This window comes from Poecilia mexicana, unplaced genomic scaffold (assembly GCF_051168715.1).
Source record: "Poecilia mexicana isolate PSO_F unplaced genomic scaffold, ASM5116871v1 scaffold_22, whole genome shotgun sequence".
Classification (NCBI taxonomy): domain Eukaryota; kingdom Metazoa; phylum Chordata; class Actinopteri; order Cyprinodontiformes; family Poeciliidae; genus Poecilia; species Poecilia mexicana.
In genome coordinates, this window is record NW_028263391.1 from 5,995,484 (window position 1) to 6,022,383 (window position 26,900).

Below are 26,900 nucleotides of genomic sequence, written 5' to 3' on the forward strand. Positions count from 1 at the left end.
ATGTGAGAGTCATTAAAGAAAAGCCGTGAACTTTTGAGGTTGGAGAGCTTAAATTTCTTCCAAGAGGTCATCAACAATTTAAGTAGGAATTCCCAGAATTGTGAAAATCTTCAAAAGCTGTTCACATTTCCATTTTTTCTTATTTGTGTGCTGCTGATATACACCACCAGTACATACCTTAAAGGCCTTGGTTGTGATGCAACAAATGTGTAGAAATTGTAAGAATACTTTGACAGAGTGCTGTATGCGTGTAGTCTTTGGTCACAGTATGATCAGAACACACACACACACACACACACACACGCACACAGGTGCTCTTGTATCAAAAACTGACAAAGTACAGACGTTTTTTTTTTCTTTATTACAATTTTTCGTCTCTTATTTCAACCAGGTGAAGAAAAATACCTTTTTTTTGTTCAGTATAATAAAATATGTTAACTTTATTTATTTTTCTGAAGAAAATCAATGACAAAAAAACAAAAAAACAACACATTTTATCTCTCCCTCTTTGTAAACCTGGAGAGTCGCTGCTTTGCAATGAAAAGCAAACAACAAAGACGGAGTGAAGGAGGGGAGGAGGGAGCGGTGACGAAGCTGGACAGGTGGAGAGGACATGGAAGATACTGACAAAAAGATAAGGCCTGAAACGTACAAAAAAGAAAAAAAAGAAAAAAACAAAATGAGCGCAGCTGGACAGGAAAGTGGAGGCAGGCCGGAGCACGTGGCGGTGAACGGAGCGGGGGAGGATGGTCCCGTGTCAGGACGCCCGACGCCAGTGTTCAGAGGTCGCTCTCCCCGTATAGAGCAGTGGAGAAGGACATGTAGTCCAGGGCTCCGGGGACGCCGTCAGGGCCCGTGTAGGGGGCCATGCGCGCGATGCAGTACTCGGCCTGGTCTGGGGGCAGCTCGCGGCGCAGCTCGTCAGCCAAGATGTAGTTCTGCAGAGAGTCGTGAAAAACCGAGGTTCAATTTTGACATGTCAGATTATGTCCAGTAGATTCATTGGATCCATTTCATTTATGGTTTTGGTTGTTGTATTGAATTTTTTAATATTTAAAATGTCATCCAGCTCTAGTGCTTCTATAGTTCTTTACAAAATTTAAGCTTATTGGTCTTTGAGACAGTGAATTTGCATTATTACCCCATTATTGATATAGCATTTCAAAATAGTCTCATAAAACAAAACCATAATTTATTATAAGTTCCATTGTAATTTATCACCCAGAAAACTTATTGTGACAGCTAGAGTGCACCGATTGCAGTTTTCTGGCTGATCAACAATCTGCAATATATTAATTTGGGGGGATAAATAGAAACGCATCTCATACTTTTCAGACAGATTAAGAAAAATGAACCACTTTATTTTCTTTCCACTTTGATTTGGTCTGTCCCATAAAATCTCACTAATCTTTTCTCTACCTATACCCTGTTGCGGGTTGTTGGGTTTTCTGAGTAGCTCTGTGTACCGTACCTTGTCCCCAGCGAGAACCTTGAAGGACGCCATGACCTGGTCGGCTGTGTCCGTGTCGGCCGTCTCTCTGGACATGAAGTCTATGAAGGCCTGGAAAGTGACGGTGCCCATTCTGTTGGGGTCCACTACGCTCATGATGCGGGAGAACTCGTTTTCCCCCTGGTGGTGACAGACGGGTCACGGTAAAGCAGCTGTAGTCGGACGATGTCATACAAAAACGGGTAAATCGAAGTCCGTAAAGATAGCTGAGAATTTACACCTTAAACTTCAGGTTGTGAAGAAGAGATTTTCATCTATTTGAAAAAATAACTATTCAGAAAATGACATAATTTAACACAAGGCTGAAACAATTAATCGGATAAATCATGATTAATCAATTATTGAAATAACTGTCAACCAATACATCATACAGACTCAAAGAAAGGTCAATTTTTGAAAGAACATATTTTCACATGTTGACATTAGAAGTGTTTTTAAAGCTGCAGATTCATCCTTTGCTACAAACGATCAAGCATTCACTAAAGGAATTTTTTGAAATCCGATTAATCAATTAATCGTCAGAATAAATCGATAACTAACAATCACCAGTTGCAGCCCTAAAACATCCAGATTGTCCAATTTTCTTGTTTTAAATCTCATTAAATCTACATCCAACCAACTCCAACTCCTATTACCAACTCCTAGTGGTCCGGCTCTCACACAGAGACATGTTCATACTTGAAGAGTGCTCAATGCTTTACCAGGTTGTAACCCATGGAGATAAGGCAGGTTTTGAAGTCTTCTGCATCCATGATTCCTGTTCTCTTCTACAAGGTCAGCGACAGACAAACATAACCAGCAGGAGAGGAGAAGTACAGCAGAGGGAGGGAAAGGAAAAGAAATCAGGAGAAGAAGAAAGGTTCAAGTGAGAAGATTTTTAAGCAAAGTGTGGGGAAAACAGAGAGTTCAAACAGGAAGAGTAAAGACAAAAACACAGGAAGAAAAGGAGGGATAACAGAGGAAAGTGCAAAAGAGAAAAGAAAAGAAAAAAAAAACTTCAGTTAAACCTCGCACTGTGGGAGTGTGGCTACGATCAAATACCTGCGCGTCGTTGGCGATATCGAAGCCCAGGCTGATCAGGCAGGCCTTGAACTCTTCCGCGCCTAGAGTGCCCGAGTGGTCCTGGTGTGTGGGGGAGGGGCCACAGGCCATGCAGCAACACATACAGCCCAATCAGTGATGGTGAGGGGGAAACAGGGAAGGGTTGTGGGGTGTCGGGTAGGTGGTTGGGTGGAGGTAGTGCACCATGCACGGGAGAGGGGAGGGGAGGAAGAGAAAGGTGAGGGTGAAGGGAGAGGGCCATGCATAAGAGACAGAAAACAGAGAACACAGTGCATATCGATTAGGACCGGGCAGGTGAACACATGGTGGCAGCGGTGCTGCCATGCTTGGCGAGGCATTCAGAGGCGTTAATGTGCAGCGGGGCGGGCGGATCACAGGGCCTCCAGGTGGGCTTATTCATATCGTCAATGGCACAGAAACAGAACAACAACAACAACAACAACACAGTAACTAAGAAGTATGACGGAGTATGAGAGCCATGCTAAGAAAAATATAAATATGTAATACGAGAGCAAATCACAAAATTATGAGTGAGACTAAAGTCGTAGGATATCGAGAATAAGTTTGTACGAGAAAAAAGTCAAAATAAAACGAGAATAAAGTCATAAAATCACCAGAGTGAAGTCAAAATATTATGAGGACTCTGACACGAAAAAGAAGTCTTACAGCTGTGGTAAATGTTAACAGATCAAGTGTTTCCTAATTCACAAGATGCTCAGCATTCCTCGTTTTATGGAAGATGTTTTCTCATGCCAGAGTTCTCAAAATATTAAGATTTTATCCTGGTAATGCTACAACTTTATTGTCGTAATCTTATGACTTTATTCTCGAAATGTTATTTTTCTATTTTATTTATTTCTTAGCGTGGCCTCAGTACTCCAGCATAAAAAAGACAAACTGTTTGATTTTCTTTCCTTTAAAACAGAAACCTCAAAGAACATGATTAAAAACATTCATTTTGAATATGCAGCAATGAATCAAGTCTTTAAATTACCAAAACCCCCAAAAAACTATTTACATACATTAAGAGACGAGATTCACCTCAAAAATAACGAATCACCTTTCTCAGTTTCTTAGGAAAAGTTTACACTCCAGCTGCATGTTGTCATGTTTGTGCGTTTGGTCAGAGAGTGAGATAGTTGGATGGATCTGCGTCTAACCTGAAGAAATGCTCCTGGATTTCCTGTTCTGATCCTCGTCTACGGTCACGAGATTTGCATCATGGCCGCAAGGACAAAATCATAGAAGCCTGTTAAAACTTTCCCCTCAACACAAACTAATCTGGATCATTGTTTCCTTGTTTAGAGCTTACTACGACTTTCCTTTGTCATTTCAAAAGCCGAATTAAATGACTTCTGAGTTGCTCTGGATGCTGGCAGGACCTGCCAGGAGCAGGTGTGACGTCGGGGAGACTTACCTGCTGCTGGAACGAACCCAGGACTATGACATCACAGGAGGGGATGGAGGTCAGCTTCATTGAGTCGACATAGGGGTTATATGCAGTTTTTCATGTTATTCTCTTTAGCGGTCTTCCCCTTTATCTCACTGTTAGGCATGCTTACTCAATTCTATTTAAATCAGTAATTCTCTATTTATTTTGTTTCTATTCATTCGTCTGTTTTTGGTTTTAATTTTTTAAATTTTTTTTCTGATTTACTCTCATCCAATCTTGGATGAATTTTAGTCAAATAGTAATATCTTATGTTGTTTAATAGGCTCTAATTTTAAATGTCTGTCCAGTTAGAATTTAACTACTAAAGATTATTTCACGTTATAGATTAAATTTCAGATGAAGTTCTAGATCTCTACATTTTTCATAATGACACTTTAATGGAAAGTTGACACTTTTAATGGACTTTCAAAGCAACCTTTAGAGCAACTTTGCATTAAAAGTGTCATTATTCACCGACTGACACTTCATGACAACAGTCAGACATTCATAAAGATTTCTTTATGTTCATGACACTGCCATGTCAGTCTTATGAACACCCCGTCAAATAAAGCATTACCACATGTTTCTTACGCATTTGAGTATTTTCCTACAACAGTTCCATGACAAATCCATGACTTTGTTCTGCATCTATTCTCCGATTGGTTCCCACAAAACCCTTTGTAAGGATTGAACGGTCAGCCGTCCCTCTGGCCGCGGCTCTGCGGAGCGACTCGGTACTGACCCTGTCGAAGTGGTTGAAGGAGGCGCGGAACTCGTTGAGCTGCTCCTGGCTGATGCCCTTGGCGTCTCGTGTCAGGATCTGGTTCTCAATTTCGTTGATGGTGCGGGCGATGGTGGTGAGTAGCTGCTCCCAGCCCACACGGATGTGCTGCACGGCAGAGAGAGACCGGGAGAAGAGGAAGAGGATGATGAAGGGGTGGGAGAGGCCTGGATCTGAGCGTCAGTCTTCACTTTGGTTCCATTTAGAACCAATTTCAGGGAAAATATACCCTGATGCATTCTGGGATGTCATAATATTTTAGGCCCGTCTGGTGATAAATTTCCTTCAATATTTTCCAACATTAAGGTCACCAATGTCCATGTATTTTACTGGGATTTTATGTCAGACTAACTGGAAGTAGCCTGTAAATGTGAAGAGGAAGCAGAAATATTAAATAATGCACCAATTTCTTTCTTTTTTTTTAACCAATAAAATGCATAAGAAGTTTGGCATGGAGCTGAATTCATATGTCAATTTGACTTTGAGCCATTTTAATCCATGAAAATGCTTTGATAGAACTGTTTGTGTTTAGCATCAAGCCACCAGCTTACATTTACCCATGATGGACATAAAACAAAAAGCTAGCTAGCTAGCAAGGGTATATTAGCTGCTAGTCAGTAGCAGCCTCAACAACTTCAATTGACATAATGGATTGAGAAATTCTGGATGCGACTCAAACGTTTGCCTGACAAAGTCCAGCGAGAAAAATAAACTACATAGAATACGGTGATTAATATATTTAAGGCCAGCTTACACTTTTTATTAAGAATCTTAGACATTTTAAGGTTTTAATTTCAAATTTAAGACTTTAACTCCAGATACCCTGTGTCAAATAATCCATATTTCAGTGGAGATTAGCATCATCAGGAGGACTGGATTTGATCCGTCGCCACGTTTACCTCCATTGTGTAGTTGGTGTGTTTGTTGTCGAAGATGAGAGCCTCCTGAATGAGTTGGTGGTCTCCCTCCAGCTGGTCGATCTTTGGCTTGTAGTTGATGATGCTTTTCTCGTACTGGCGGAGGTGCGTCAGCTGGTCCTCTAAGGTGCCGTGCATTTCGATCGAGATCCGTCCGATTTCCTGCTCAGGTGCACGGACAACGCCATGAGATATATATGTATATGTACATGTATGATGAGTGAGAGGTAAAGTTGTCAACCTCCATCTTTGTCTGTATCCAGGGCCCGATGACGTTGGCCTGTGTGGCGAACTGCCTGCGCAGACGCTCGTTGTTCTGCTGCCGGGCGTGCTCTTCGATCAGAGCCTGGTCTCGCTGAGGCACCAGCTGCCTGACCTGCAGATTGGAGTTAAAATTGTAAAAAAAAAGCCAGAGATTTTTATAACAAAAACAAGAAAAAAAAGAGAACAAACTGAGCAATCACTCTGTCTTAAAGTGAAAGAAGGAAGAGATCTCTGTGTACCAGTACCTTATCCCATTTAGCGTTGATCTCCTGTGGGTTGATGGTTGTGTAGGGGTTGGTGCCGGCCATGTTCACATGATAGGTCTGCACGATTTTGGCGATCTCATTGTGGATGCCCAGGATGGCCTGGCGCTCTTTGTCAGCCTCTGGCAGTGTGGCTTTGAACTGCTCATGGGCTGTGCTCAGTCCCTGAAACAACAACAGACGTCTGAAAAAGCATGGACTCCCGTCTTCTTCTGTGGGATAAACCGAAACGGTGACAGTTTTCATTTTAGCTTGAAGAGAACACGTTAAAGTATGTACACCTTGAACACACCAGCACCACGTTCCTTCCTACTTTGGCCAAGTTTTGTCCTGGACAATAGACAGAGCTCTTAAACAACAAAAATGAGATTTTTAAGTTTCTTTATGTTATTTTGGAATGTAGCTTGAGAGGAATCACCAAGACTTCTGTTCAATAGGGATTTCACTGCTGAAACACTGATGCCTGCAGATGGCGTCACTGTTTTAGGTGCCACACTTCAATAAATAATCACTTAATTGAGTCACCAAATAAAGTAGGAGGACTCCCAAAGCCCAACTCCGAATCAACTCTTAAAAATTTTAACGCAAAGTTCAGGTTTGGGACTGATGGGGACAAGTTGAAGTCTTAAATCTGTAAAAGGTAAAAGTTTGAACCAAGTCTGAAGTCCCTGAGGGTCCAAATCAAGTCTAAAGGTTCCCACGTACTCCCCAGACGAACCGTACGTATTCTGAGAGTCCAACGTACGGATCACCTGCGTTTCTCCTGACAAATTCCTTCACTTCCCACAAGCCGAATGGATACAAAGCAAGTTCGAAGAGCTGGTTGGGTGCCTTTCCCGTTTCTTCTCCACCAGGGCAGTAATCCGTACAAGCGGAGGTCTACTTTGTGCAGCAGTAAAGTAGACCTCCACCAGAATCCTTGGGACTGGTTGCGCCGATTCCCAACCTCATCAGCTTGGCATCAAAAACAAAACGGTTTGACGTGAACACTGTTTCCCGCCAAGCAATTTACCGTGCGACACAGTGCGTGTGAAAATGTACCTTTGTACGGGTTCCTGTGGAGTGAAGTATGCAAGAGAATAAACCCTTCACCCCAAGCCAGGTCTCAAGACCTGGAGGATGAAGTTCAACTCAAATTTTGAGGCTTTCACCCCAAGTTGAGTGTCAAGTCTGTAAGGATCCAGCTCAAATCAAGTCTCAAGTCTTTGAAGGCCAACTCTGTTTAGCACATTTTTATCATTACCTTATTAAATAAATTCTTGTTTGGTTCGGACCGGTTTAGCTCCTTGCTCACCTGGATTTCTTCAATTGTGTGAACGATGAAAGTGTCCTGCAGGTCCTCCATGGCGCCCTCCATCCAGTTATTGAACGGCGCTGCTCTTTTGGCAAACTCAAGGTACAGCTGGTCGATAGTTTCAAGCAATTTCTCAGTTCTCTGGCGAGATATGAAGAACACAAAGTTTTTTTTTTATTGACACCCAGTGTTTCAGAGAAACAAGAATTCACTTTGGTTTTATTTCCCAACAAATCACAAGTAACACTCCGGCAGCACCGCAGCTTTCAGCAAGGTTCACCTGCAGCGCCTCAGTGCGTTTCACGGTCATGGCTCCCAGTGCGTCCCACTGATCGCAGATCCGCTGGCAGCGAGCGTTTACACTGGGGGAGTCGTAGTAGTCCAGCTCACTGCAGAACAAAACCAGTCCTCACTTTCTGGCATGCTGATGGTTTCCTGTCCACTCGTCCTCTCTCTACCGTTTATCGGATCTTACTTTAACTCCTGCGCAATCGCCGCAATCTGCTCCACACGATCCTGGTGTGCGGCCAGGTCGCTCTCGAAGGCCTCGTGTTTCTTCAGCAGAGCCTTGATCTCTGACAGAGAGGCGGTCTCGTAGTCTCGCTTCTGCAGCAAGTCCTCCTTACCTGCGCCGGAAACCAGAAATGTCACTAGGAACCCATTTTAGATGTAGAGAAGCTAACTGCGTCACTTTAAGAAGATGGAGGATTTATTTTTTTGTTTCTGGTAACGGCTCAGCACCTTCGGTCCAGGCTTCGTGGATCGCCGCTTTCTGCCGGAATTTCTCCGCCAGGTGGTCGAGTCGCTCCAGCCGGCGAATCTCGTTGAGGAGCCACTCTTCATAGCCCTTTTCCGCTCCCTCCAGGCTTCCCCAAGCGTTATTGATGTCCTGCACAAAGCCAATAAAAACATTTGAGTATTTGTTTAGGCGACACGCCGCACTGGAATTAGGTTTGCCCCGATGTTGAACACTTGGAATAAATCCATTTGAGGCTAATTTTAGATAATATAGCTTCAGCTCTTCCTTAAATGGACATTTGAGTTCTCCATTCATGTTTAAAGGAATATTCAGAAATTTTTAAAGTGAGATTATGCTAACAGGTCATATTTTACATGCTGGGGATTTCTCTCTGGTGTCTTCGCTTAGCATTTTAATGTCCAGTTTTAGTAAAAAAAATAAAAAAATAACAGTTTTTGTTGACACTTTATAAACCTTCAAACATTTCTCCAATGGTTGATTTACAGAAGCTGATTATACAGGAAATTGGAAGAGGAGGCAGTGCAACACTAATAATATTCCTCCTGAAGCGTTTTTCACTCAAAGAAAATTAAACTGATAAAGAATTAAAATTATTATGGCGATTTATGTGAAAGTTTATACTGTTACTATTTACATTTCTATTAGATAATGACTCTCACTGGAAAATGCTTTACGTACTTTTTTTTAAAAAGTCAAAAATATTTTTGAATTTTTCCTACACGTTTCTCATAGGAAGATAATTGGTGGCGAACTGCCTCCTACTTCCATGTGTAGTTTATCACTCCTATCGTCGTAAATGATGAACCAATCCAAACATGTCGGCAGTTTAAATGTTTACAAAATAGCATTAGCATAAACCGCCAGGAAAGTTTTGAGATTGGAGTTGTTCAAGAAAATAGTAGTGGTTTACCAAACAAAAATAATATCCATTTAACATCAAATTTTGACAAATACTTAATGTGAAGAAAATACATGCAAGATTCACTCTCATCTTGGATCCAAATCAAATCTTCTGCTGCATTCAAAGTTGTTATTCTGGGTTTCAGCCTAGAGAAAGTGTTAACTTTTTTTTTTTACTCTTGTTTGTAACCTAAACTATTTTAATTTCACATTGCAGCTGTTCATCCATTAACATCAGAGGCATCAGGAAATCATCCAGTGACAAGGATCTGGCAATTTTTCCAGGTTGATCGGTCATGACTGGCGATCATCAAATATCAGATTTTTCCCCTGACCAGTGAACGCATCACATCCAGGAGCAAATATGAACAGCAGAGGTTGTAACTAAGCAAAGGAGACTTAAAAAGTACATGAAACTAGGCTGCAGAGACGTTTTAGTAAGAGAAGGTTTGTACAGAATGTGGTTCTTGTTGAAAGCATAGCCACATACCGAGACCATCTTTCCCTCGGAGGGCATGAAGGCGGGCCTGTTGCTGAGCCTCAGTTTGGTCTGAAGGGTGTTGAAGTTGATCTCCAGCTGGCACTTCTCCTGCACTTTGGGCGGCTTGTGGAGACGACGGTAATCCCTGAAGTCCTCCAGCTTCTGCTGCATGGCCTGCATGGTGTTCTCAGGCAGCCTGTTCTCCAGCCAGGGGATGGTGCGACGGATCCACTCCAACAGCTGAGGGGTTGTGTGCGTGTGTGTGTGCATTAAGGAGTAGCGATAATACAACAGAGACGAAGGAGAAAAGCACGTTGATGGAAGTAAAGATGAAAGGAGAGCCGCGCAATTGGAAAAGACGGGGAGAATTGGTGGAGGTCAGAGAGTCGTGGAAGAAAAGTGTGTGATTTATGTAGTTGATGGAAAAAGGAGGAGAAAAAGTAGAAGTCATCAGTTAGCATAAAATGTTATGTCAAAATTCTTGCAACTTAATGTATTTGCAGTACAATTTCTTCGGTTTTTGCACGTTTCAACACTGAGCCAACATTTTTAAAACTTTATGAAGAAAATCTGTAATGTTTAAAACACTAAAAACAAGCCTTTCTTTTATCCTACAGCATCATTAAACCTTGTTTTAAAGTTTTAATGATGCTTTAGAAGATGATGGCTTCTAAGCATTTGCAAGATGAGGGGAAAAAAAAAAAGAAGTTAAATCACCATTTTTATGACTCATGAAACAATAAAAAAAAATCAGTGGCTTGTTTTTAAAGTGTTTGACATTTATCTAATAAGTAAATACAAAGCAACAGCTTGACGTATCTGCTTGAAATTACAGGAGAAAGTTTAAGTTTCTCCAAATACATGTTGCTGTGTTTTTTTATATATATAAACATAATAAATGCAAGTTTTTTTTTATGGAATAATTGTATTGAATTCCCACAGGAGAATGAAAAAAAAAAAAAATACCAGTAATGTGTTTAGATCTAATCTTCTTGTCATTAGTTTTCCGCAAATGACGTCATTATCCCAGTTGAAGAAAATGTTACCCTCCTCTCTTTTGTTTTGTTTTCCACTTATTTTAAATCTTAAAAATAGAAACATAATTGCGGCTCTTTAAAAATTTCCTCTGGCAGATATTTCTCAGAAATATCCAAGTTGTTTTGCAGCTCTAAACTGGTTTATGGCGGAGGACTGAGGGTTTAGATGGCTGCTGCAGACCCCAATAAAATACAGTGACGTTTGTAAAAATTCAAAGTGTGTAAATATTTCCATGTTTACAAGAGTTTTGGTGAGTTAGTAATTGTAGACATGTAAGCTTGTTCCTTGGCAACTAGTTCTAGTTTAAGCCTGCATAAACAGCAGACAGTCCACAGACTGCAACACGTAGAAAAAACATTAAAAAAGGCTGCAGTATGATTTGATCACAATCACAAGTGTTGCACAACGCACAGAACTCAATACAACTCCTGTTTTTTCTGGCTGGCTACATGTTTATCATTATCCGCCTTATCTGCACCTGAACGCAGCACAAGCATCCCCCGAGGGTGGAGAGGGCAGGGATGCAGCTCAGAGAGCAGGGAATGGAATAAATGAGGAGACAAAACAGAGGGAAAGGAGCGGGGAGTGCTCACGTCACTGGCCAGCTTCTCGTAGTCCTCCATCAGCTGCTCGTTCTCCTGGTTCACCGCCAGCACCTTGCAGATCCGGTTGGCCGCCGTCTCCGCCTAAACCACCAGGGCGAAGCAAGAAACAACGTGAGTTCCACCGTCCACGATACTTACGCATGTCTATCTGAAGAAAGCTCTGTGAAGTTAAAGTGTTGTTTTTTTTTGACGTTTGGCTGCGATAAATTAATCCTAACCACCCACAGAGAATTCCCAAGGGAATCGCTTTAGGGAAAATCGGGCAATTAATCAGCAAACGCTCCGAAACTGACGGAATCAGGACGACTCTGGGTTTGTGTTTTATTAAAAAAATAAACATAAAAAAGTGTGACATCTAGAGCATTGTTTTTCAAAGAGGGGCCTCAGAAAACGACTAGTAAATTATAAAAAAAATGGAGAAATAAACTTTGTTTTGCATATCATCTGAAAATTTTTATATATATTTGATCAAATTCTGTTTTTCAATCATTATTGTAAAATATAAGTTAAAATAATCCATTTAAATGTTATTTGCCATCCTTGGAATCCAGAAATACATAACAGGAACAGTCACTGCTTAGTTTATATTACTTTTAACCCAGAAAAGGATTTAGAATAAACTTAGAATTGTGGAGTATTCACTTTAACCCAGAAAAGGAATTAGATCAGTCATTCTTTAGCTTATTTTATCAGAAACTGTAGAGTACTCACTATTTAGAAACGGAATTAGATACTTAGCAACCCTGAACAGGAGCACTTAGTTTACATACTTTAGAACAACATTAGATTAGTTTTCTTTCCTCTTTTTTCTTTCCTTTGGTTTGTTATTTTGTTTGTATTTCCTTTTAACTCATGTAAAGAACTTTGAATTGCCTTGTTGCTGAAAATGTGCTATATCCTCCTGACTACCAGGGGGAAAAAAATGGTCCAATCACCATTTTTTTTAAATCCCACATTCTTCGTAAGGTAATAAAAGGTTTTATGCACTTACTTTGTCTCGTCCCATAGAATGTGTTATTACTGATGAACACAAATTTTATGTATTAGAAAAAGATACGAAAAAAAGTCCCACCCCTTCATATGTGGTATCATTGAAAAGCCCTAAATGTCCTCTCCAGATACCAAAAGGAATTAATTCAGTAGAATGCAGGGAGTGGGAGATATTCAAGTTTAGAAATGTCCTCTACAGAGGACAAAAATGAACTACTGGTAGTCAGGAGGATATAAATAAAATTACCTTACCTCATCTTTCTGACTGGCTGATTGCTTAACATATCGAGCTGCTTTACTCCTCTAGCTAGCTTAGCAAGGCTAACTAGCTTAGCAAGGCTAACTAAAAATCTGAACGTACGAGGCGGCATTTATGTTACACAAATGCAATAATTATTGAATTGCAAATAAAAGTGAGAAAAAAAACATTCTAAAAGTTGATGTTACTTTACGTATTTTGTGGCATGTTTTGTGAGTTTGTAAAGGAAGTCATAACCTAATGCTATAGCATAAAAACGTTAGCCATGAGCACATACTGGTTTCTGCATCACTAAATAAAATCCTTTTTACTGAGATATAAAACAGAGAGATATTTAAAAAAAAAAAACAATTTAAAAAAATCAATAAAATAGTAAAAATGTAAATAAAAAACTAGGAGAAATTTACTTACAAGCTGTCTGAATGTATGGAACTATATTTGCTTAAGTCAATCACTCAACATACTACCAGCTGGCATTATATGAGCTGTATATTTAGGAAGGAATAAAAGTGTACTGGATCTAGAATGTGAATATGTTTAGACTGCTTTGGAACGATCTGGATTTATTTGAACTGAATATGGATTATATATAATTTGCTCTAAATTGGACCTGTATCTCTTGTAAATTGATATTTGTTCAAATTTAGAACTAAAAAATAAACCAATTTGCTGTTTGTGTGTGTGAAATGTATGCATTGAAAAAAATAAAAAGGTAGCAATAACAGCAGCATGCAAAGTGTAGAAAATAAAGCCGATTTGGTTGAGAAAGGAAAGACAAAAAAAAGTTTGTAACTGAAATTTTAGAGGCTTCTGCCTTGAAATAAAAGGAAATTAAGAGAGATTAAAAACTAACACAGACATGTCCTTACATAAAGAGCAGATAAAAACCCGACTCTTGAAACTCGTAACCCCTTTCACGGCTCGGAGACTAGCATCCCACATGGAGGGCTGCCTCCAGCTCCCCTTTGTCTAAACATCACAAGGAAAACTTGGCTCGGTCCGAGATTCCCTCTAAGAGGAGCGGCCTTAAAAGGAGAGCCAGGATGTGCAGGTTGTGCTTCTGTGAGCAAATGTTTGCACGACGGGGCCACTTAGCCGAGAGCGCCGACCTCCTTCATGTCGCTTTCTGTTCTGGCAGCGAGCAAGAACTGCTGATTAGAGCTACAACTTTTCATCCAGGAAGCCACTGCAGGCAAAGTGACTGAACGTAGCAATGTACTCCACATTTAGTAATAAGTCTACCTGCATGATGATGTAAAGCTTCTGTTTCATGGTTGCGCTGTAAAAGCTTCATCATTGGAAGTTGGAGAACTTGACTCGCGATACACCGCGAAAAAAAAAAAAAAAAGTATTTTTGGTCTAGTATGTAGACCAAAAATATGTTGGTTCACTTGGAATATGACAAAAAATAACTTACAAGTAACTTTTCAGCAAGATACAGAAGCTTGTTTTATGTGAATGATTCCGTAATATTGATGAAAAAGTGCTGGTTAAATGGCAAATTATTTCACATATAAGAAAACGTTTTCCAATGTTAAGGAAATTAAGGAATTATTAGTTTAACTTTGTCTCATTTCAAGTGCACTAAAATATTGTCACTAGACTAAAAATACTTGGTGTTTGTGTATGTTGCTGTTTTGTTTATGTTTGTTTTTTTGAGTGTAAAAGCCAATGAAACTTAAAATACAAAGAGTTTCACCAAGTTTCGTCTGTTACTACAACAGGCCTTAATAGCAAACAGGCCTGTTTGCAGCTTCAGGTAATAAAAAGCCTGGTGATAATTTCCATGTACAAACCAGTGCTGTGATGTGAGGCTGATGGTGTTTATGGGGAGATTTCTGCCCACAGGCTGCAATCTGAGGTTCTACACAGGAGGGAGGAAGAAACGCTCCTCTTTGTTTTAATGTGAAAACTAATAGACGGGTCCAGGAGAGTCGGTCGCCCTGTGAGACGATCCCAGGAGGATTTTAAGGGCAGCGGATTTAACAGGACGTCCTGACAGAGATCCAGCCCAGTCTGTATCATGATGTTTTACACTTAAATCTGTTGTCAGATGCTGCTGCTGAATTGATTTACTGTCAGTTTACAGGGTGTATACGTACCTCATTATGGGCCTACATGACCCAAGTGATTATTGTTGTCAAAAAGCCTTTTAGCGAGTTGTAAAGACGCCGTCCTGGCATAGTTCTGGCTGAAGCTGTTCTCACCAAAAATTTTGGAGCTTTTTAAATAGTTTTCTTGGGTTTTAATAATAGTGTGTAGTTTTATTTTTAAGGGACTGGAGTTGAGTTTAATGCTACCCTGATTTATCCGTTCCACAACAAGTTTCAATGTGGGATCACCCAAGAGAAAGCAAATTTCAGCCAGATGACCCAAAACAGACGCAGATTCTCTAAAGCCACGGTTCTGCAGCTTTATTTAAAAATCGGTTTCAGGACTCGGTTTGGTACATCAGACCCAGTTCAGTTACCACAGCGTCCAGCTGAACCAGTAACGGCTCCACTTTGAGTTTTTGAATTGGGATGCTGATTGCAGTGTTCTGGTTGAACACATACCTTTCGATTTTGTCTGAAAAGTCACCAAATTTAGTGAAAATGTTCTAAGTTGGGAACAGTGATGAGCCTGTTGTTAAACGCTCAGGTACAGACGTGATCTGGTGTGGAAACATGTCATTCTGCCCTCCAACAGCAGAGACAAAAGGATGGCGGTGGATTTCCAGACCTTTGCAGAGGCAGATGAGATCAGCCTCCAATTCAAGTACCAGATTATCACCAATCTCCCAAAACGAAGGAAACCAGAGTCCATTTATCAGCTGGTCCATTTATCAGCCGGTCCGTTTATCAGCCGGTCGATTTTATCGGTGTGTCCCCATTTCTGAATGCTAAATTTGCCATTCAAATACTGATGGGTAAATTGTTAGAATCAAGGTGTAATTTGGCAATATAAAAATGAAGCAAAACATTTTAAAATTAAACAATGTAAAATAAACAACACCATATTTGTTGAGTACTATTAGACTTTTTTCTTTTAAACATGGAATAAAATAGAATAAGCAACAAATTCTGGGAAATAAAGCCTTTTTCCGTACCTAATTAATTTTTTACATATTCATACTAAACATTTAATTATTTTCCAGACTTCAAGGCTCTGGAGTAATTTGACCCAGTCTGAGTTAGAGATAATTCACAGTAAATTGTAATTAGTTCACAAGTTCTACTGTATTTTACTTTGTTTTATAATTTTTTAAAGTTACTTGTTGCGTTATCATTCCATCCCACAATAAAAAAACCCTTAAACTTTAATAACTTCAGCAGAATAAAAAAAAAAGCAAAAACAATCTGCTCAAAATTTCACTTTCCTTACGCAGCACTTTCACCATTTCAACACTCAGGGTGAACTATTGTTAGTGCTAAAACAGTGCTACACAGACAGACGCTGTCATTTCCCTACTAACTCGCTGGAGACGGTTTTTTTGGACTTGTTGGCTCTTTTGGTTCGATTCTCACCTTCTGCTTGCCTGAGAACGCGTGGTAGTAACACGACACATAAGTCATGACGGCCTTCTCATCTGGCCTCAAGGTGCTAATGATGTCTGCCCGAGGAACAGAGGAAAAGGGAGAGAGGACAGAGGAGAAAAATGCAGAGTAAAAGTGTGCAGAGAACAAAAGGGGCCAGCAGGGGGCGCAATCATGAGTCGCATGGGTCCTCCAGTCAACTTGAGGTTTCCAGTGGGGAGCACAAAGAAATACTAAAAAAAAACAAGATGGTAGCGTTTTTAGTTGTGTTTAAAGTCAAACTCTGATCTGCGACGCCTTCAAGTGTCCAGCTGCAGTCTGACTTCTCTAAGTTTGGTCATAAACACTGATTTGTTTTAATTGATTTGCTTAAAGGGACAGCATTATGTGGTTTCTAGGCACATAGTGCCATTTTATAGCACAACCATGTAATTATGTTAACTTTATTTGTTATAAGAATGCTATACATATGAAACAGGATTTTAAAAACATTTGAAATTGGGCCTCTGTCTCTTTAAGAAACTCTTTCTGAATCTCCACCCTCAGGAAGTCATCACAACATGGCTCCACTAATGACCCTTTAAAAACGTTTTTATCAGCGTTGCACTGAGAAGCAGCTCCTATAATGAGCTCAGCAGTTCCACCTGCTAATTGTCGCAGGCTAGTCTGAAGGAGCCGGGTGGGGGAGTGACAACAGGGGGAAAGCTATGCGAGCTGGAAACCTGGAAACTGCTTCTCTCAGGAGGAGCTTCATTTTTGAAGGCGGGGCTAGGTCCACCCAGGCGTTTTGCACAACTGAATGGTTGCCATGGACATATATAAAAGAATCAAGGCAACACTCCATTTATTTTTCTGAATGAGTGAATAACACTAAGACATGATGTAAAGCTCAAAGTTGATTTTTTTTTTTTATAACACTGCCCCTTTAAGTCAATTAAGGCGACTCCATCTTTTCCCATTAACGCTGATCGGTGATGCCTTCAAGTGTCCAGCTGCAGTCTGACGTCTCTCAGTTTGGTTATAAACACCGACTTGTTTTAGTTGACTTACTTAAAAGAGATGCTGGGATTACAGCAGCTGTCAGAGAAAACCGTTATTCATTACCCGGCCAGTCTTTCTCTTAGAGAAGCAGGAAGACTGACAGAAACACTGAAACCAGTCGGGCCACGGCCATTAAAACCCACTAAAGCCTCGCTGTTTTGACTTTGAAATGCCAGTTTTTGTTTCGCTCACTCCTCCTCTCTCGAGTCGAGCTGTCGCTCTGGAGGTTAAACAGAGCCGTCTGTTTAAACGGGTACGTTTCCCCTCCGGCGGCGGCGAGAGACTTCAGGCGAATTTGTGTCAACCGCCCGGTTGGCTATTGCAGACAATCGGCGTCATGCAGATCAGAGGCGCGCCGCTCGGCTTTCCGTTTCGGCGAGAGGAAACTCGAAACGACTGGCAAAACAACAAGGTAGACTGGAGGCCCGCCTGCGCTCATCGCCTCTGACAACACAAGACGTAGTCCCATCATGCATTTTGTGGTGGCGTGAACCATGCGGAAAGTAAAGGAGCGCTGTGCACTGCAGAGAGAAGAGTACTGTTAAGAGACACCCGCGCACACACACACACACACGCGCGCGCACAGACAGGTAGGGGGGGAAAAAAGGGAGGAGAGGGTAGGACTCTGCATCCAGGATACCTTTTGGGCGCCTGAGAAGGCGTGGTAGAAGCTAGACACGTAGGTCATGATGGCCTTCTCATCCGGACGGGCAGTGCCTACAATGTCTGTGGGGAAGAGAGGAGGTCAGGAGGGCGGATGTGGGGTGGAGGGGCATGAGGGAGGCAAATGCAGGAACTAGGAGTAGAGCTCATCACGTTAATTGTAGAGCAAAACAGACCAGAGGTGAAGGTCTGAATCCTGACTTTGTCCTTCCCAGCTACGCACAAGAGGAAACCGTATTTGGAGATGCAGCGTTGACGTCAGCCAGGCTTCGTTTATTTGTACGAAAGAGAAGCGCCTGTTTACATTCCGCAGAAAATATCCGCACTGTGTGCACAGCTGTGACATGAAACCCCAAAACATGCTCCTTCAGACAGTAGAGGAAGCCCAGCTTCATTACAAGACATTGCACCAAGAAAACCACAGGTGTCGGCACATTTTATTGGGATTTTATGTGACAAACTAACACATGGTGCACAACTGTGAAGGGAAATGAAAGAGAGACGTTTTGTTTGTTGTTGTTGTTTAGAGATCTGAAAAGTGTGGCTTGCCTTTATATTCTACAACTGAGTATTAGGGCCATGCTAAGAAAATAAAATTACAAGCATACAGTCGAATATTACGAGAATAGACATGAAACTACAATGGATTTGTTTGGATCGAAGCCCATTTATGTGTCAGAATGGTCTATTCAAAGCCCAGATCCAAATTTAATCAAGTATCTGTGGTGCAATTCCAATAAAATATGTTGAAGTTTGTGGCGATCCAAAATGTGGAAAAGTCAGCAGACATGAGAGACGAAGACATTCCAGCTCACAGCTTCATTCACTCTGGTTTTTGTTCAGTCGTTGTTGCTGAGAGTGAATAATACTTTTAAACGCAACCAACTCAGAGCCAGGTGGCGTGACTCGATGGTAAACTTTTAAAGAAGCTTGGCTCATTGTGCGCACCTCTGCAGAGCATGGCTGCCAGATTTCAGAATAAAAAGTATAATAAAAAAAGAATATTTGACTTGTGGTGACCTCTTTGTCCTGCTATGAACCTTTATCTGGCTAAACGGTTCTTCAGAAAGAGCATGTTTTGGTTTTCTACTGTGTGAAATTGTCTGGTTTCATTTTCATTCTTTTACAATTTGAGTTTCCCCCCAGCTCACCTTCTGCATCCAACATTTTGGGGATGTCCAGGTACTTCTCTGCCACGTCAAAGGCTGTGTTCAGGTTGGTCATGGGGTCATCCTGTCAAAAGCAGACCATAGTGACCGTTAAACTCAGCTTTTAGGTTAAAAAAAAAAAACTGCTTCAAGATTTTCCACTTTTTAGGTCAGCAGGCTTTTCCTGAATTATTGGTGTAGCTTAAGGGAAGTAAGTAAACTCACTCACCTTGCGCAGTTTCCCGTAGTCTATGAGTTCTGGACGGTGTCGATGAATGAGTGCACAGAAGCCCAAGCCGTCCTTCCAGCTGAAAAAGCAGAGTGGAGAAACTTTGGTGAGGAGAAAAATGAGAAAAACATAAAAAAAGAGTCAGAAATTGCTGCTAAGAACTTGCCAATGAATTCATGTTCTCTTTGCACTGGTCATAAACTTGGCTCTGTCCATGTCTGTTTAATACCGTCTCTCCCCTAGACAACACGACTAAAGGAGATCTTACCGTTCACCATCCAGTTTGACTCATGTTGAATATTTTTCTGATCAGAGAACAGATCATACCTAATGATGCTAATGGGTCATGCTAACAACAATGTTTGGAGTAAAACGTTATCGACTGTCACAATTTTTAAGGAGACTTTTGTACTCGTGCTCTTATTTCATCATTTAAGGATGAGCTGAGGGCTTTAGCATTAGCTTCTGTTAAATACTGTGCTGGCATCGCACTTTAGCGTTGGTGGAACTATTATTTCAGTGATTCTTGAGAATAGGGACAAAATGGGGTTTAATTTTCCCATATTTTTTTTTAATTATTTCTCAACCTTATGTATGCAAATATGACAAATAATGTTTAGAAAATATGAAGATGCTAAGGTACAGGCTCCCAGTTGCGAATTTTTTTTAAAAAATTACATTTTTAATCAACCTGACCCAGAACTTTGTCATCACCATCTGACAAAAATAAATCTAAAATGATTTTTAAAATACCCCATTAGTGATATTTTTACTCAATTTACAGACAAATGCTTCTCAAGAAATAAAATAAATATTATTTAAAACAAAAAACAAGAAAAAGTCCATCTGATGGAGTTGACAGTGCATGACGGAGTTGACACAGAACTGAAGGTGGTGACAAACTAGTGAGTAAAATGAAAAACTTGGTACATGTGAAGTAATGCAATTCATGTAAAATACATTAAAATGAATTAATTGCACATTTAAGTGAGATTTGACAACAATTTCACTGAAAGAGTCAGAAAAACTCTGACGGAGTTGACATCTGACGGAGTTGACGAAATGCCAAACTACCTCAATTTATATGTTATTCTGAAGGCCATATTGTAGCTCGTCAGGTCCATGAAATCTTTACAGTTTACCAAAATTAAGCTTTTATTTCGCAAAATTTCATCAAAGTTTTGTAAATTGTCAGTTATGGAGTTGACACATCATGGTTGTGACAAACAACTTAGGAATAAAACAGAAGAAAAAACTAAAGAATAACTTAAGCTAACCGGAGCTAACTAGCCCTCCTAGCAAAGGAAGAGAAAAGACAACGTCATGGGGTCCTCAGAAGTTCTGGTGCCCCCCAATAATGCCTGATTTTTTTACATTCTTTTCATGTCTGACGGTGTTGACAAAAACTAAGGACAAATTTCAACGGAGTTGGAAAATATCTAAAAATTATTTTTAATTCAATTTATCGATACTTTTATAATTATTTATATGACTACTTATACTTAATTGTCATAATATATAATTTTAGTATTTCTTTAATTGTTTTAAACTATTATAATGTGTTGAGTTCTGCTCCTGGACAAGGGCTTTTACAGGCATCATCCACCGACTACAATGTTTAAAATAAAAAAATATTCAGCAAAAAAAAGAAAAATATACATTGTTGTGCTCACATGACCCAGGTTAGTTTAGTTAGATATTTGAAAAAAATATATTTTGTGTATATTTTATTCAAATTTCATGCTTTATCCATAGGACCTGTTTTGTCCCTATTCTCAAGAATCACTGATTTATAATTAGTGCTTTAGAGTTAGCGCCACAAATGTTTTAGCTAGCGGTGCTCACCACTGCATGTTAGATTTGGAAATGTTGGCAACCTTTTAAAATAATCTTTGGTTCCAATATGTACAGTTCTTTTCCCCGTGATGGAACTACTTTCTTCCTCAAAAACAGAACAGGTGTGTCGCCTCTACTCATGATACAGTCACTGATAGCTAAAAAGAGAAAGGCTAAAATAAAATAAAAAATTAGCAATCTTTTCTCATTTTCTCAAAACAAATACAGGACCTAAAAAAACCACACAGACATATAAAATTTAAAACTGTTGCATAACTTATGCATAATCCAAAATCCATCCTAGGTAGAGCTGGAGCAGCCTGGTGAGTAACAGCTGATCTGATGCTGTTAGCTCATGCAAAGCTAACGCTACATGAACAAAAACAGCACAAAAATTGACAATGGGATGTTGTTGTAGACTTTTGATAGTATTATTCTGTTTAATTTTTTTTTATTCTGAGTCATTTTAAATAGTCAATGTTTCCTAAGACAGACGGCATACATCTGATTAGCTTGTTAGCTTCCACCATTTCTCCCAGTCATACGACATATTTCTACTACAGCTAATGAAACTATAAAAGATGAATTTACAGACAGTCAGTTTAAAATATCCATATTAAAACTGAATCAAGCAGAAAACTCAGACATCTAACAGGACCCTGTTTGTCTTGATGACATATTTTTAGCTCTGCTCTTTTTGGTTCATTGATTAGCATCTTTGCTTCTGAAGGTCAGTCTGTTTAGAAACTACATCATCTCAATGTGGAGAAGTGAAAAATTGATGCTTTGTGCTTCCGAGGCAACAAAGACGGGTTATTTACATCCATCGCCTGCTATAAAAAGTTTCCATGCTGCATGGGGGAATCTTTCACAAGGCTACTTCACATGAAGTGCTCCAGTAAAAAAAAAAAAATGGCTCTGATCTCATCTGCCTCTCCTGACTGAGATGTAAAGCTATCATCTGTCCCTGAAAGGCCACATCAAAGTCGATCCATTTTTTTCCTCCCAGCGCTCCGTTTATACCTTCACTTGAAATGACCTCAGCTCCACCTTTTCGTCTCGCCTCGGCTTTCATCCACATCTGAGCGTGGCAGTGGTCGTCTTTCAATAATTCAACACGGAGGCATTGGGAGTGTTCTGTGAAGCGGACACCAGTCGAACAAGTCCCACCTTCAGATTTGACTGTGCTGTTACTAAAATAAATGTTTAACATTTCTGGGATGCACGAATTATTTATTCTTGATCTTTCTTTATTTCTTTCGTTCTTTCTTTTTTTATTGACCAGCCTTGTTTAAAGGAACAGGCCTGGTCTTCATTCTTGTTTTCAGTTCTGCTCTGATTAACGGCACACAGCAAAATAATTTCCTTGGAAATCTTGACAGACCAAAAATACTTGAAATTCATATGCTGAACTTAGAGAATGAAAAGGAGCCCAGCAAACACGGGGAAGAAAGTGCTCCAATCAGATGAGGCCAAAATTAAACTTCCTGCTTAAAACCAAAACGTGGAAGGTTGACACATAGTGGCAGCGACATGCTGTGGGCTTGCTGTTCTTCAGCAGAGAAGGGGAGGCAGGTCAGAGGTCATGGGAAGACAGATGGAGCTAAATACAGAGCAATACTGAAAGAAAACATGTTCAAGGCGGAGATTCACCTTCCGACACAACGGCTACCCTAAACACACACCCACAGTGACAACAGCAGGGTTTATATCAAGACGCAAGTCAGAGTGGCTCAGTCAAAGTCTCGACATCATAATTCTAATTGTGAATCTGTGGGTACAATTTCTTTCTAAATGTGCAAACCTTATAGAGCGCTACCCTGAAGGACTCAGATGTAAAGACAAAGAAACGAGGTTTGACAAAGTAAAGTATCTACTCAGGGAGGCTGAATTCAAACACAGATTGCATCTGGAAATTTCACGCATGTGCACAACGCTGGAGGGCATAAAGATGATTCTTTTTCATGCCATCCATAGCCGCGCTGCAGCGGTAGAACAGTTCTGTTAAAATGAGATCTGGGTATTATTTAATCTAGTGTAGAGTGACAGAGCAAAGAAAATTAATGCTGAAAAAAACGCCAAAGAACAACTCAAAACCACTCGTACTCTGCGTAGCTACACTACACGCAGACTCGCTGTCATAGCAACCGACTTACAACAACGCTACTAATGTATCAGGATTCAACGCCAAAAAAAGACAAGCAGACATTTCTCACATAAAGAACAGAACATTCAGGTTGTTGTTCTAGATTAGCTGCTGCTGTGGAAGCTAAACTAGCACAGTGGTGGTTGATGAGCTAATTTAAACACCTGCCATGATGACCTGTCAGTCCGGATGTAGGTCGCTTTTTGTTCTTATTTTTTTTGTAACTGAACCGAAACACAGAATTCCACAGCACAGCTACATGATGAGGTTGTCAAAGTCAAGCTAGCATTACTCACCCCCTTTCTGCTTCCTCACAATTTTTTAAAGAGTTTTTTCTTGACCTTTTTATCTACTTGTCATAGCACTGACAATTAGTAGCAAAGCACTGTGTCGCCTTGTCTTTTACATGTCACATGTATATTTAAGATTTATCGCTGTATGTTGACAACTTGGCAGCTAAAATTAATGGCAGTTATCGTAGGTGAGCATTTTTTTGAGGGATCTTGCGTGTATGACGTCACGCTGCAAAGCGTCTAAACTCACATCACATGTATGTGAACTTGTGGTTTCAATGTTACTAAATGTTTTTTTTAAAGAGTCAGAGGGGTTGAATAATGTTTTTCATGTATTGCACATGAACACCAGAAAGGCTGAAGTGTAGCTGTAGAGTTTCAAAGACCACTGAGGTTATTTTAGGTGAAAAAAATGAACAGATTTTACAGTTATATTGACTTCTTTCAACATTATTTTAAAACAACTGGAAACAGTGAAGACATTAAACAAAGGACCCCCAACCCACAGTCAACCTTCCAGTAAGTCTGCACAGATAAAGTTAAAAATCTACACCCCTGCTGACTTCGTTTCCGCTTCCCTGTGCCTGAATCTCTGCAGGCGAGTTATTGCCTCTTCTGTGTCTCGTTACGTTCCTTCGACTTTACCTGATGTGAAAGTTCTGGATGTTGACGTTCTTGTAGGGCGCAGTTTTCCTCTGGCACCACAGCAGGAGGCCTTCTTTGGCCGACGTCTCTGTGGTTGGGAAGAAGGGATCATTGTGAAGTCGGACCAACCTGCAGCCGACCGACTCGGCTAATCCCCGTTTAGTGCTGGATTAAGTGGAGGTACAGAGAATAGGAAGGATCTGCAATGGCTCAGATGTTTTGTGCTTGTCTGTTACCGTCGGTTACAAAGCTGGGTTTTGTACTGCGCCGTTCCCACGCTGTGAAATTAACCGCTCAAAAGAATCTCAGACTAAACAAATTAAGGCTGACCAAATGGGACGTTTACTCTACGACGTTCACTGTAAGTTATTAAAGTACTTTTGCTATAATTTACAAAAGGCCTAGAGACCAAGGCAGGGATCGTTTTCAATAAACGACGAGCAAAATGAGCAACAAACATTGAAAAATGTCCCCCAAACACAACAAAGAGACACAAACGCCCCCGTTCATGTAGTAAACTGTCACAGTAACGGCTAATCGGTGCAGAGGCTTTCGAATATGTCAGAGCAAGAAATATTCTCAGATGCCACAAGCATAACCAGCATTTTTCAGAAATTAAAAATGCACACACTACCTTCCACAGAAATGTCCTGGATGGCGAAGCGGAGGATAATGGTCCAGATCATTCCCAGGGTCATCTTAGCGTTACCGTCTACAATCTCTGAAACACAAAAGGAAGCCGCGACATTTTAGGATCTGCACCTTTATTAATATTATAGGTTGATGATTTGTTTAGATTGTTTCAATCTTTGGGTAAAAACCAATCCAAAAAAAAAAGAAAGGTAAACATTTATTCCGTCTTTGAATTTAAAATGTATAAGCTTTAAAATACATATATGTATATTTTTTTTAAGGAGCAGTATTATGTGTCTTCCAGGCACACAGTGCCACTTTGCAGCACAATCAAGTAACTGTGTTAATTATGACTTAAAAGAAATTTGACTTTGCAATTTGCCGCTTTAAAATTGGGCCTCTGGCTCTTTAAGAAACCCCTCCTCTCTTCAGAAAGTCATCACAACATGGCTCCTCTATGAACCCTTCAACGCGTTTACCAGCATCTCTTATGAGCTCAGCAGATGCTCAGGTCCACCAGGTGTTTGCTAATTGCTGCTGGCTAGTCTGAAGGAGCTGGTTGAGGGAGAGGGCTGCTCTGTAAAATGGAGCTCATAAACTGCAGCTCTGAGGAGGAGCTGCATCTCAAAGGCGGAGCTAAGTCCACCCGGGCGTTTTGCACATCTGAATGGTTGCCATGGAGATTAAAAGACTTCTTGTACATACATGGAATAATCAAAGTGACATTCGGTCTGTTTTTGATGAGGGAATAACGTTATAACATGATGTAAAGCTCAAACAGCTACTTTTACATAATGCTGCCCCTTTAAAACATTTAAAGACACAGTGAATGTTTAGCTCCAGGTCCCAAATGGGTAATGAACTACCTGAACTACCTGCAAAAGAAAGAGGAAAACCTATTAAACTGAGCACTGAAATCTGCTTAGACCTATTTAGAAGAAGGTAAAATAAAATGACATTTTAATAAAGCAAACTAGTCTAGATAACCAATATCACAGATACGGTCACCCTGATGTTTTTAGCCGCTTAAATAATTTGCTCAGTCAGGTGACTGCAGACAGAAATCCAGTTTCAGCAGAGGAAGCGCGCGAAGCTAGGCCTGAGCACAGAGCTGATGAGATGAACCTCAGCTGGCTGTGAAGACTGGCCCACGGTCCAGCCACCTCTGTGCCGTCCATTATGAGAATCCCCTTTTACCACGTCACCCTCTTTTGCCGGCCTCCAGATAATCGTTTGTTTGTCCCGCTAATCCAATCAGGCTCGGAGCGCGGCGGCTCAGCCATGACGGATGAGCCGACTGCGAGATGCCAGTCAGATGTCTGGAAACGTAACGCGCCGTGAAAGGCAGCTCACGCCAAATTAGCGTGCAGGAAAAGTGAAGCGCGCCGCTTCCATGGTGACACATGCAGATCACGTTCAGATTAACTCAAACGAACATGAGTGACGAGCAGAAATCCACCTGATGGGATTTGAAACTACACCCCTCCTCTGCCTCCGTTTCATCCCCCCTGGTCCGTTTGGAGGACCGGACCCGTCATCTGGTCTCATCCCAGCGCTAAGGCCACAGTGAGAGGGAATGACCAGGAGGATAATCTGTCTGCAACGCTCGTCTGGTTTTATTACACTGAAACAACCCACCTCTCTTACTAACTGATCTATACCACTAATAAAAAACCTCCAGTCATCAATCAGTTACTGTGACATTTAACCCCATTTGCAGAGTAATTATAAAGTATTTGCCCCCTTACAGATAAATCATGCTTTAATGTTACAGATCACAAACACATTTTGAAAGGCAAAAAAAAAAAAAAAAAAAAAAAAAAAAAACACATCACATTCTGGAGTGACTGATTTAATTCACATTTTATATAAATGCTTCTGCACAGTCTCTTCAGTTATTGGATTCTGCTCATCACTGTGGTTTATACCTGGATCTAAACATCTTACCCGTCATCACACTTTGCATTTCTTATTAAATGGACGTCTCTGTCCACACTTCACTTACAAAAATCAATTCTTGGCTCTTTGCCTTGCACTTATCTTCCTATATGTCGCCCAAACTCAGCAGCCACCACGTCCGGTGCCTTCTGTGTGTTTCACTCGGTCCGTATAGACGACAGCCTTTTCTCACTCTGCGCCATTAGACAGGAATCGACTCAAACTGTCTGATCCGATTCAATATGCAGGTCAAAAAT

General features: G+C 40.6%; 1 protein-coding gene across 4 annotated transcripts in view; it reads right to left on the reverse strand.

Moving 5' to 3' along the window:
• Positions 1-341: 341 nt before the first annotated feature.
• Positions 342-26,900, reverse strand: part of actn1 (actinin, alpha 1) — a 63,143-nt gene continuing 36,584 nt past the window's right edge. The window contains exons 4-22 of one of the 4 annotated variants that reach the window (XM_014998572.2): positions 24,707-24,793; positions 24,073-24,160; positions 19,153-19,231; positions 18,927-19,008; positions 17,753-17,838; positions 11,296-11,388; positions 9,674-9,904; positions 8,265-8,412; positions 7,999-8,149; positions 7,804-7,912; positions 7,524-7,664; positions 6,212-6,394; positions 5,944-6,078; positions 5,685-5,864; positions 4,747-4,893; positions 2,552-2,632; positions 2,212-2,277; positions 1,472-1,630; positions 342-938 (exon numbers count right to left, since the gene is read on the reverse strand). In XM_014998572.2, coding sequence (XP_014854058.1) covers positions 780-938; positions 1,472-1,630; positions 2,212-2,277; positions 2,552-2,632; positions 4,747-4,893; positions 5,685-5,864; positions 5,944-6,078; positions 6,212-6,394; positions 7,524-7,664; positions 7,804-7,912; positions 7,999-8,149; positions 8,265-8,412; positions 9,674-9,904; positions 11,296-11,388; positions 17,753-17,838; positions 18,927-19,008; positions 19,153-19,231; positions 24,073-24,160; positions 24,707-24,793 — 2,405 coding nt within the window. In that variant the 3' untranslated portion in view covers positions 342-779. Of the gene's footprint in view, positions 939-1,471; positions 1,631-2,211; positions 2,278-2,551; positions 2,633-4,746; positions 4,894-5,684; positions 5,865-5,943; positions 6,079-6,211; positions 6,395-7,523; positions 7,665-7,803; positions 7,913-7,998; positions 8,150-8,264; positions 8,413-9,673; positions 9,905-11,295; positions 11,389-16,062; positions 16,149-17,752; positions 17,839-18,926; positions 19,009-19,152; positions 19,232-24,072; positions 24,161-24,706; positions 24,794-26,900 lie in introns of all 4 variants that reach the window. The other 3 variants (XM_014998577.2, XM_014998575.2, XM_014998574.2) reach the window with 3 other exon arrangements.